At 41.8% G+C, this 12,790-nt stretch overlaps 1 protein-coding gene across 1 annotated transcript in view; it reads right to left on the minus strand.

Annotated features, from left to right (window-relative positions):
• nhsl2 (NHS-like 2) overlaps window positions 1-10,959 on the minus strand; it is a 122,129-nt gene extending 111,170 nt beyond the window's left edge. The window contains exon 1 of the mRNA XM_034857034.1: window positions 10,472-10,959. Coding sequence (XP_034712925.1) covers window positions 10,472-10,772 — 301 coding nt within the window. The 5' untranslated portion in view covers window positions 10,773-10,959. The remainder of the gene's footprint in view (window positions 1-10,471) is intronic.
• Between the last annotated feature and the right edge of the window lie 1,831 nt (window positions 10,960-12,790).

Consider the following 12,790-nt stretch of genomic DNA (forward strand, 5'->3'; position numbering starts at 1 on the left):
GGAAGGTAACTAAGTGCATTTGCTTGTACTTTACTCCATACATCTTAGAAGCATACACTTCTACATGTACTTTTACAGTTTTAGTTACTTTGCAGATTGCAAATTACTATGAAAAATTTAAGTCAACAAAGAAATGATGACGATGAGGGAGGTGTTCCAGGCACGTCCAGCTGGGAGGAGGTCTCGGGGAAAGACCCTGGACTAGGTGGAGGGATTACATCTCCACCCTGGCCAGGGAACGCCTCGGGATGCCTAGTTGTTAGGGCGTCACCAAAGGACGCTGCTTAAATGCCTCTGGGCGCAATTGAATAGACATAAAACCAATCAGAGCAATGAAGGAGATGACCTATGCTGATATCTCAGCCCTTGGCCGAATCCATCCAGCAAGACCGCAACAACAGCTTTTGTAGATATGAATGCAACCTTCAAATCGCTTTAAACAGACCAATAGCTGATTTGAACGGGCGATGTTCTGGATGTTCCACGGCGGCAGGCATCTTTGTTATGTACAAAATCAGATTTAACGTCACTGCGCTATTGTGTCAAGCTCGCCTCAATGGTTGTGATTAGTGCCTCAGTTTGGGAAAAAATGCAAATGGGCTCTCAAATGTGCCTGAAGTTGGTCAGGGTTTTCCTTGGCTAGGAGCTGCTGCCCCCGCAACCTGACCCCGGATAAGCGGATGAAGATGGATGGATGGATGGAATTGATGATGTATTATTATTATAGATTAGGCTTCCAGGCAGTACATGAAGCAGTTCAAATTAACTTCACCTGTGTACGCAATAAGGCATCACTAATTCTAAGGCAAAATTCTTGTTCCCAATGGCAACTTTGGAGAACAAAAGTCCTCTCAGTTTTATTAGTTACAATTTATGTTAAAGTATGAATATCACAATTATTGCAGGGTCAGGGTTTCTAAGACAGAATTGTCTCTTTTCCTCGTTTGTGTCCTTTCCAACAGTGCTGGCAATGGTAGCACACTTGAAAAAGAGCACGCACATACACACACACACACATCTCAGTTGGTCATCTGGAAGTGATCGCCTCCACCATTACAGCATGCCTTGGCCGACGTTAAGCGTGTTGGTGTTGACAGCCAGCCTTTTGTCCATTACAGCCCTGAAAGAAAAGCTCTGCACAGAAACACATTGATAAAACCTGCACACGCACACACACACACACACACACTGAAAGATTTCAGGTGTACAATAAATGTGGGCCACCTAAAGCATTGTTCACACAACCACAAATCATGGCTTGTAAGGAGAAAATGAATAGTTGTTCGACCGATGCTGACATTGGACTGGTGATGACCGGTGTTTTGGGGATCTGGTGACGTTGATCAAACTTAGTCTAATGCCAGGTTCAGACTGCACATCATTTTTGTCACCGTGGAAGATTAGGCAATTACAGAGTCTTAAACCCTTGCTGTAACTAGGCAGAGAGAAATGACAGAACACACGTTGGTCCCCAGCCAATCAAAGCTTACCGTCTTCCCCGAATTAAAAGGAAAGAGAGGAACAAGAATGTAAACAAACAATAGTGTCCAAAGCAGTGTGTACGATAATATCTGTCTGCTGTTCAGAACATCCTAAAAAAAAGGAAAGAAAAAATCGACCCAAGGGTTGCACAAAGAGGAGAGTATGAATGTCTTAAGCTAACACAAACACACAAACAATGAATACTATTACTATATTTTTCTCTGTGTGTGTGTGTGTGTGTGTGTGTGTGTGTGTGTGTGTGTGTGTGGGTGTGTAGTCTCACTTGTTGTGTTTGCAAACTGCTGCCATCATGGACATCTGCTCTGTGAACAATGTGTTATGTGTTACTGTCCTCATGTCCTTCTCAGAGAGATTGAACAATGTGTGTGTGTGTGTGTGTGTGTGTGTGTGTGTGTGTGTGTGTGTGTGTGTGTGTGTGTGTGTTTACAGCAGAGAACGAGACGTTGAAAAACACAGAGAAGTAGTCTTGTAAGCATGATAGACAACAAATCTTCACATAAAATCACTTCACATTTAAAACTTGCAGAGGAGAGAGAGTGGTTCTGCACATGACCTGTATTTACACACATACACACACACACACACACACACGCACACACGTAGACACACACGCATGCACACGAGCACGCACAGGGCCTCTTCCTGCATTATATCACTGCTGTTACTCAATCTGCTGGACTTCTGTGGTATTTGTTATTTTTTAGGATTTTGGGATCGCCCTATCAATCTTTTTCTGCTACTTTGCTTCTGCAGAAAACAAGTTCAGCTTTAGATTCAGATTATGTGAAATCTTGGAATGCAGGACTTTTACTTGTAATGGAGTATAAATGTTATTCAAATTACTTTCCCACAAGTTAAAGTATTATGACTTATTACTTATATACCTTTAAAACCTCTAAAGAGACCTTTCAATTTAACTAGAAACAGCTCTTAAGTTGCTTATGCAAAACCCAACAGACTCCATTTAAAAAAGCAATACTTTTAGAGCATATAGAACCAACACATTTGTATATCGGTAAACTATTGAACTGAAACTTATTGAAAACCAAAACTAGAGTTGAGATGGTTGGAAAAGTGGAAAGATGAACCAAAACGGCTTTTCATAGTTTAATTTTGTTTCTGTAGACTTTGAATAAAGTGTATTTTACGATGCTAAAATTACTGCTTATTTCAATGGAGTCTGGTGGGTTTAGCGAACGCAATTTCGCATGATTGTATGTTTAAAAAAAAGGATCTCATTCTTCAACAGAAAGATCGACCTCCTCAGAAATCCTACCCATAATGTTGTCAGACACTTAGAATATTTATCTGAGCCTGTCAATGACAACAACACTTTTGTCCAGGTTAAAAAAAATGGTAGTTACCCTTTAACGCTTCACTATGTTTAGTCTAACTGTGTTTGTCTGCTGTTTGCTGCTGAGCAGGTAGTTTACAGTGGGGTGGGGGGGGGTTCTGCCTCTGTGGCTAAAAGACAACGCTATGAGAGCAGTGACACTGAACCAGAACAGTCAAGTTGCTGGTCAGACAGCTAAACAATGAGCTGAACGTCCCAACGTCAAGTTCTGAGACTTTTCTTTGCAAAAGAAGTTGCAGACTGAAAATTCAAACCGTTCAAATTACATAACTGCCTGTTATTCAGCTGGCAATCTCTCATCCTTTTGATCTTCCCATCCTATCTCCAATCTCTCCCTCTTTTCTGTCAATTGTCCTTAATTTTCCCCCTTCTTCCTCTTTGCTCCTCAAACTCAGGTGCTCTTTTTCTTATGTTCTCTTGCAATTAATCCTTCCTCCTCCAAATGTTTTGCTTCCTCCTATTTGCTCTATAATTCCCAGTCTGTGAGAGAGAGCTTTTCCCATTCCTGTTTATACTGTACATTTACAAGCTCAGCGTGTGTATGTGCGTGTGTGTGTGTGTGTGTGTGTATGTATCAACTCGTTTCACGCCATTTGATAAATCGGTGCTGAGAAAAACATCAAGTTCACAGCAGGACAGCAAGAGACAATGGGAGACAACACACACACACTCACACACACACACACACACACACACACACACACACACACACACACACACACTGCATGACACGTTGGTCATTGGTTGTAAATCACAGAGACCTACAACATTACACTCATTGCAGTTGCCATGGTAACCTGTCTAAACAAAAACTTGTGCAATGGGAAGGGAAATAGAAGAATAAAACTGGTCTCCCTTTGGCTTTAGGAATGCTTGAAAGTGTGTGCGCATGCGTGTGTAATGAACCGGGGCTCTCTGCCAAGACAGGAAGTTGTTTCTGTTACTTAAATCTACAACTCACTTCAGTTTTCTGGACAGGACTTTCTCTCGTTCTTGTTCTGGTCACACACACACACAGTGATCTATTTTACTGAGATTACTTTCTGGGATTAACCGCTGAATAATACAACTTTGTCCTATCTACCATATGGGACAGTGATGAGACAGAGAAAACATATCAGACTGTTGAGACAGATGCTCCACTGCACTTTATTCTGACAGTTTAGGCATTATGCCATTTTCAAATGTTTTCATATTTTGACTGACACACACTTATAGGCTACTATACATATTTACAGTCCTACAACCAAGCAGTCCAGAATAGAGCTATATCAATTTACAAAAAATTCAAAGATATTCAGGTAAGTGGGCTTCCCCAGCTTTTACGACCAGTACAGGAAGTAGTATCTTTACCCAAACATGGTGGTGATTTATCAGGCAACATGGAGGAGCAACATGTAAGTGAACGTAGAGGGAAAATATCTTTCCCTGGTTCAGAGCTGTTCAGCATGAACAGAGAAACACTGAACAACCACAGCCTCCATGTTTAATTGTTTGAATGAATAACACTTCTTACTTTTCAAATGAGATTTACTTCTGGGGATTTGGCAGCTCTGAATATTGACTTTAAATGGGGAACTATGCAGATTTTTTAGCTTCATTTACCTTAACTGAACAGCTTCAGAGTCATTGAAATGGTTATATGACTTTTTTTCGGGTTGAATGGTGGTCGTCTGGCTCCCCACTAGCACCTGGGAGTGGAGAACCCACGAAGTACTGCGTGATATCAGGTCTCGCCATGTAACAAAGTGCTTGACGGCACTGCACACATACAAGAACCGGCTAGCTATAACAACAACATAGTGATGGAGCTTTTCACACTATACCCGTGGCTGAGCCGGCAAAAAAGAAGCAGAAAGCTAGGAAAGCATTGTCGGAGGAACAGAGAGAGAGGAAACGGGAGACTTACCGAGCGAGGAGTCAGCCACAAGTTTTAAAAAATCGGACCTGAGTTTTCAGAACGGCGAGAGTTAGCCGGTTCCTGTATGTGTGCAGTGCCGTCAAGCAATTTGTTACATCACATAGAAAACAGCCAAAGCTGAAAAGCGTTCCCTTTAACTAAAAACCTAAATCCGAATATTTGAAAGATAAAAGTTTTTTTTCAGCAGCATGCTGGAGCGATGGCGTGATGCTGCTCTGACCTGTGAGTCACTGCCTGTAGGAAGAGAGATGTTGGGGGAGGAGGGGGAGAAGAAGAAGTGCATTTTTTGACACTGAAAAGTTGTTGAATGCAAGTCCTGAGTGTGCAATAAAACCCAGTGAGATTATAGAACATCTCCTAAAGTGAAGCCTAGATGTCCAAAGTCATCCATTTTGTCGGGTCAGAAGCAGCATGTGTCACGTAATAACAAGTTTCTGAAGCAGTTAGAAGGTTTTCCTGCCTCCTGCATGTCATGCTCATCCTGCTCGTCAGATGTGTGCTGAGAAGTGTTGGAGGATAAAAGGGAGGAAAGGAAAAGAAGTAAGAAATGTAGAGAAGGGGAACTTACAGTGGGGCCAACAGGGAGGGATACTGAGTCATGAGGTTGATGTCCAACCGTGGGAAAGAGGGAGGACAGAGAAAGAGAGAGGAGGGGAGAAGGGGAATTAGCAAGAAAAAAAGAAGGGAGTCAAAGCCTTTTACTCAATCAACCATTTGATTTTCATAACAGGATTTGGAAAGAAAGTTTAGAGTGAAACATTCCCTGCATTATACTAGAAAGGAGGAAACCGATCAGTATATTTCTGTTGCACCAGCTAAAAGTCTGTACTTGACAATGTAACTCGCTAATTCCAAAATAAAAGCACTCTACTTACATTAAAACTAAAACTAGGTTGCCTAAAATCTAAACATTGTTGAAGAGAGTTTTATTCTGTTCAATTCAGGTGAAATGGGAGAAAAAGCCGCCACAACTTCCCTTCATTCCCTATATTCTTCTACATTCTACACAATCTTGTCAAAACCTGGTGCCTACATTACCCACAGTGCAACTCAATTCAGTGCAACTATATTGTGATTTGGGTGATTTAATTATTGAATAACACTCCCCAGTTGGTGATGTCATAGAGGGTACGTTGTCTTTCACAGCCAAGGGAGGGAAAAACACCTGCTTTGATGTCACTGATTTGGAGTTGTCCAGCAGTGAAATATACTTATCATTTATCAGTTTAAACCACAAGGAGCAGCTTTTTAAGCGTGGCCTCAACTGGGACCGTCAGTCCAGAGCAGGGAATAACTAACTTCAGCAAAATGAGCTTTTAAAATCGGTTGTAGGTCAAAGAAAGACTGTGGTTTCCCATAGAATTAAACTGGAAAAAGGCACAAAAAGAGACTTTGGTCCCATACGTGGGATACTCCTGCCCTACGCCGGGGTCAACGGCAGCCAACAGAAAACAGCAGGAAACAAGGCCAGCCTGAGAACCAGAGAGCTACAGAGGTGTTGCAGAGGACAAACTCCTCAAGTTCAGCCCCTTCTGAGTGACAGCTTCCAGTGGAAACTGACACACAGATATGCACACTGGTGCTATCAAACCCCAAGAGAGACTTCCTCTGTCTCAGTGAAGGAAACCAGCTCCAATCCCTCCGGCGTTCACCGTGCCGAGGCCCTAGAAGCAGCTCAGGAGATCCAACTCTTGGACAAACTCTAAACTCTGGAAAAATCCCCTCATCCAAGCCTGGAACATGCAACCTTATGCAACTCTGGCCGAGTTGTTTTTTTTTTTTTTTTTTGGCAGGTGGAGGGGGGGAATGTCAGGAGGGAAAGGAGGGAAAGCTCACATCCACGAAGGAGGGAAAAGAATGTGATTTTTTTCACCTCTTGCAAAGGGACCTGTCCACATTGTTTGGTTCATCGCTTGGCACCAAAGAAGAAGACAAAATAAGAAAATTAGGATTTTAGAAGGTCCTCTACTGCATGAATTTTATGATTTTTATTTTGCAAATTGGAATCTTCTGATCACACTTTAATACAAAAATAGTAAAAAGAAAAAAAACAAGGCAATTTGCATTTTAAAGGTTGTTTTTGTCTTTATTTGTTGGAGTCTGGTGGTGTTTTCTCTTATCTCTTCTATCCTCCAAGTCACAGAATCTTGTTTATTCTATTACAAATGACAAACATGAATCCTTGCTGTATATGCCATTGCCAGGCTAACTGTTCTGTCTAATAAAAGTGTATAAAAAAGAGCCTCAAAAATCATCTTTAAAAAATAAACGTGTGGTGAAACCTTCAGACCTGCTTCTCACTATCAGAGGGGAAAGTCATCAGTCCCTCCAGGATTACGCGAAGACGCAATCACAACAATTGATGCAAATTCAAACAATCACCGTGGAATAGGTGTGACTCGTAACTTCAAACAATCACAGCAGTCCCATGTGCAAGACTTTGCGTCAGTAGGTGACTCTGAGAGTCACTAATTAAGCGGGAGTGAGGACGGGTTGACGTTCGTCGCCTAATTCATTTCCTTGTTTCTGACGAGACGTGTCTGACTCGAACATTTCACATTTACCATCAAATGGTACAGACCGTCCTGCCAACCTGTAAACTGAGGAGATACGCTACGTTACTGTAAGTGCATTGATAAGTTAAAGTCCAATGAGACCTTTATCAAACAGAAGAAAGCCCCAAATCTTTATACCTTGGTGTTCTTCTGGTGAAAGTTAGATCAATGTTTCCATCTTGGCCGAGATAGTAGGAGGTGAGAGAGAGAGAGAGAGAGAGCTGGATGGCTTTATTGATTGTTTAGCCTTGTGCTTCTGCCCACATGTTAGTGATACAGTTAGAACCCACACAGAATTTAGAAAGGAGAAAGAAGAAGAGTGAGGATTTTTGCATCTCATACATGAACACATCCACAAAAATACACACACACCACAATACACACACACAGGCCAACACATGGGTGAGTTCCTCCCGGTAAAGTAAACTAAAAAACAAGCTACATTTTGTTTTATCTTTCTTCCGCTCCTCTATCCAGCTCTACATCTGGTCTGTGTTTAGAGGGACTCTTTCTCCTATCATATTGTATACACACACACACACACACACACACACACACACACACACAGACACACACCGCTGAAGGCTTCATAAACTCTTGTTCACAGTCGGCTCAACCTTGTTCATTCGCTCACTCTAAAACTGCAATGCAAACAAAGGAGACTTTTCCTGCGATACGTTTTTTTGCAAAGTTTGCAGAGTTAAAATAGGTTGGCAGCCATGGTGCACATCTCCCATCATTCATCTGGGCTGCATCACCTGAACTGATGTCAGGTGGAGGAGGATGTGTCCTGACTCAGCTACAGAATATGTGCTCATACTTGTTGATAAAAGCACCCAGGTAAGTGTGGAATTAAAAGTCCAAGTCCACTCTAAAACAAGACAGACAGATGGAAAGAAGCATCACTGAGTATTGTTGTGCTGTGGTATTGATATACTATTGAATAGTCTTGACTTGTATTGTCCTTTCAGCTGATATAATGTATCACAGGACCATTTTAGACTATTGATTGTTCAGGTGGGACCTTTACAGGCTCCTTGAAACAATGACCCTACTGTTGACTGCGCTGTGACCTGCGAAAAGAAAGCCACACGTCTGAAACCAAACGACGAGCCCACCAAGCATCCATTCACACTGGCTGTCAGTGAGGCCAAAAGCTTCTGATGGAGCGGATGTTTCTGGATAAGACCCTAAAACTCTGAAAGAGACGACTAAAAACACGCAGCAGAAACGCCTCATGTGAAGAGAAAGTATAAAATAACACTTTCAATTCTACTACTCTAGGCTTGTGCTCTGACATCTGAATTTAATTCTAAATACTTCATTTGTCCCACAAGAGGCTGTTAGGTATACATACAAACAAAATATGAAAACAGCTCATTCATATGCGTCAAAGCCGTCACAAAATACAAAATATGATCAATTTGACGAGAGCAAATCATGAAAATCTGTAGGTTTAAAATGACAAGACATGACTATAATCCTGGAGGGACTGATGACTCTCCCCTTTGATAGTGAGAGGGGTCTCTCGAACCAAAAGTTATTTCTTACCCCCAAATCAGCATGGATGGACTGCTGACCGGGCCTACCGGGCACAGGCCCAGGGGTCCATGGATCAGGGGACCTGACTCTTTAAATGTCACAAAACAATCACTGAGATATGCTAAAGGACCACAAACATACACAAAATGATGAAATTAATGAAAATGTACACATGACGACTACAAATGACCCAACATGACAACAAAGCAACCCAAAAAGACGACCAGTCGCAAGACTTTTACATAAATGACTACAAGTACATGCAAAACAACCCTAAAATGACTAAGGGCTGCAAAATGAATTGTCCCTAAAAATGTATATCAGCAGGAGGTTATCAAACTTGAGATCTTCTCCTGACATGTTTGAAGACATAAAAACACTAGTAATAGTACTAATTCGTGAGTTTTTTTGAAATTACTATGTTAAATGTACTACTTCTCCCTTATTAAAAACAAATCGGGACACTATGGATTTTGCTAGTTCAATTCAAAGGTTTTACAGCTGGACACCAAATACGTGTCTTATATTATGTCTTGAACTGAGATTTAAAGGGAGCACAGAGAAACCTTTCCTCTTCAGCAGATTAATGTGAAAACAGACTTCTAGTGTCAACCCCTGCACATCATTCAAACTTAAAAATCCAGATGAATTAACAAAAAGCAAAACACTTTTTTCAGCAGAGGTGTGTGTGTGGGGGGGGGGATTTAATGTGAGCATCATCTTGAATCCGAATTCAGATGCTTTGACCTGCAACCGTTTTCTCTCACTCTAAAAACGGTGTGATAACGTCAACCGGTCAGGAGTTAGAGCAGAGAAGGAGGTGACAGTGAGGGACAAAGGGACAGGTAGACGGACAGGACTCCAAAATATCTCTGCTTCCACATTCCACTCTCTAAACCCACAACGTGCTGCCTTCAGGGGCATCTTGTTAACGTGCACATCCATGAACCAAAGCCAGAGAAAGCAACTGCCACAAGATGTTAACCCATCAGAGAAAGACTTTGCTAATCCTTCCTGTCCCCAAAAAAAAGTATTAAACTCCAAAACAGAAACATCATGAACACCTTATTCTTGGCCTACATCACTTATTGACATGCGCACATGCTCTGCAAACCCTTGAACGCCACGCACTGCCATTTAATTCACGTTTTATATCAAATTCCCAAATTTTTCAGCAGAATTTAATCAGTGGTCCGGATCCTTTTTTTATTTTAAGCGTCTATGAGTAAACTCCTAATAATGCCTGCAGTAACTGAACGCAGGACACATCTCCGCCAGCTGACAATAACAAAACCCTCCAATAATAAACCTTTCACTTACACCCACCCTGAATAAATCTCACAATGGACCGTGCGCAGTGACCGCTCACTGCGTGCAGCCATGGTGACTCATGAACAAAACTCTCAAATAACAAAACCATTCATTTCTCCAGAGAACAGGAATTTCAGGCTGATAGTAGAAAGTTTGACACACCGTTGACTTTGACTCCGCCGGACTAAACAAGCTGCTTTAACTCTCCTCCTGCAGCTGCACCATGTGTAAAGTGACTCCAGGTGTGTGTATGTGTGTGTGTGTGTGTTATTTATTTCCTCTTACTTCTTGGTGGAGGCTTGCTGAGCAGCTCTGCGACGTGCCTCTGCAGCCGGACCACTCTGCCCTCCAGCGCGCCGGACCGCTGGCACACGGACACCAGCTCTCCCTCCAGGTCCTCCAGGATGCTCACCGAGTGCCGGGACAGATCGGAGAGCTGCCGGAGCACCGAGCACAAGGTGAAGCCGCACACGTCCGCTAAGTCCCCGAATACCTCCGCTTGGTGCCGCGGACGCGCCTCTTGCAGCCTCCGGCCGTGGGGCTTGCACACATCTTTCGGAAGTATGGTCCGTTTGCAAAAAGGCATGATTACTCCCCCGAAAAAAATACACCAAACTCCGCAGATCAAGTTATATTCCTGTGGTCCTTCTCCCTCCGGTTGGCGCACAGACGCATGCTACGGATCCTCCGGGAGGAACAACTCCGCCGCTGTTGGAGAGGCTTGGAGCGAGTTGCGCGTCGTGCGCACTCATAGTTTTTGACTGCGAGTGAGCTTTCTCTTTTCTTTTTTTACACCATGGAGACGAGAGACTCAGCTGCTGGGAAAATGTGTATCAAATCAGCCAGAGTGTAACACACAATACATCCGGATTAACCTTTCAAAATCAAAGCCCTAATATGTTTATTTTTGTTGAATCCAAAAAATCGCCAAAATAGATTAGATTAGTTTTGTTAATCAAATTACCGTCATTATAAACAGTATATCTCCATATATAGGCCTAGAGTTTAAAAGGCTACAGCGAAAGTTCCTGAAACTTTAATCACATTAACCTACCCTATAACAACAAATAATAGCCTTTTCAATTTCCTTGCGGGAGTCATCCCAAAAGGATTTATAAAGAGAAGTCTAAGTCTAATGAAAAAAAAGACTGGATTTAGGCTACTTTTCTCTAATGGATATAGATGTCTTTTTTCCTAATGTAAATGTTTATATGAAATGTAGGCCTATTTATGCAGATGTCCTGATATTGCACTTTTGGAAACATAAGTATTCTAGAAATCTGCTTTTTACAGCCTTTTCTTGCATAATTTTTAAACAGTACTGAATGTTTTTAGTAGAAATTGAGTTATTTTGTTGGTTTTTTTCTTCTATTCGTGCTTTTATTTCGAAGCTAAATAACTCTGCCTCAGATCTTATTCTGTCCGGCTTGACCTGGCGACACAGGGAGCAACAGTCCGGTGTTTCCCCAGAAGAAACCCTGTCTAAAGGGAAGAAGAAGAAGAAGAAGAAGAAGAAGAAGAAGAAGAAGAGTAGAAAGGTGAAGATGTGAAGAGGAGGTTAAAAAAGAAGAAGATGGAGTGAGGCGGGGGAAGGATCAACTCTTTCCTTCATGCACCACTGCGCGAACTTGCAACAGTGACAGTTCATCTGAAAACCCAAACCTCTGTGTGTGTGTGTGTGTGTGTGTGTGTGTGTGTGTGTGTGTGTGTGTGTGTGTGTGTGTGTGTGTGTGTGTGTGTGTGTGTGTGTGTGTGTGTGTGTAATAATAGCCTATAGTGTAGTTATGTGTTATATGTTAGTTTTGGAAGAAGTCCAACAACGCGGGTGTCCACTACTTTTGGCCTTTTGGCCCTTTTTAGTCTCATTCTTTTAACTTATTTCTGTTGTTGATTAATCAACAGTTGTTCATGTATGAGTATGACATACATATAGTCAATATCGTTGCCATGTCTTCATGATCTGTCATATCGGCATTTGCAATGGAAGAACCACATAAACCATATTTAACTTCGAAAGAAAGAAAGAAGGAAAGAAAGAAAGAAAGAAAGCTTATGTAAATGTACTCCACTACAAGTAAAAGTACCACTGTTTCATGCGGTGGTTCCCAACCTAAGGGTTGGCCTCCTTCCTAGGGGTCACGAGATAAATCTGAGGGGTCTTGAGATTGAACATCGGGTAGAGAAGAAAAAACAATCAAAGTCGTTCTTCACAAATTTGTATTCTTGTTTTTACTATTTATGTCTACTTCTGTTTTTATTTTATTGACCCTTCATATGACTTACCAGCACAGACATTACATCAACTCTAACGTCTTACCCGTATTCGTGTTTTGTACAGTTTCTCTGTTTCAAATGTTGTAATGTGAATTCTCTGTTTATAAATCTACTCCTTTATCCTCCTTTACTGCCCAGGTGAACCCTCGTAATGTTTATGAAGTGAAATGTATCCCGCTGCTACCCGCTGTGTATTTTCTATTATTGTGTGGGTCTGTCTGTGCCCAAACAACGCTGGAGTCTTCCGTTATTTTGACACAGCTTTGAGGGGAGAACATGCTGTGGTTAGTGAAATAAATTACTAAAAGATATTTTATCAATCAAAAGTCA

Source organism: Etheostoma cragini, chromosome 19 (genome assembly GCF_013103735.1).
Source record: "Etheostoma cragini isolate CJK2018 chromosome 19, CSU_Ecrag_1.0, whole genome shotgun sequence".
Classification (NCBI taxonomy): Eukaryota; Metazoa; Chordata; class Actinopteri; order Perciformes; family Percidae; genus Etheostoma; species Etheostoma cragini.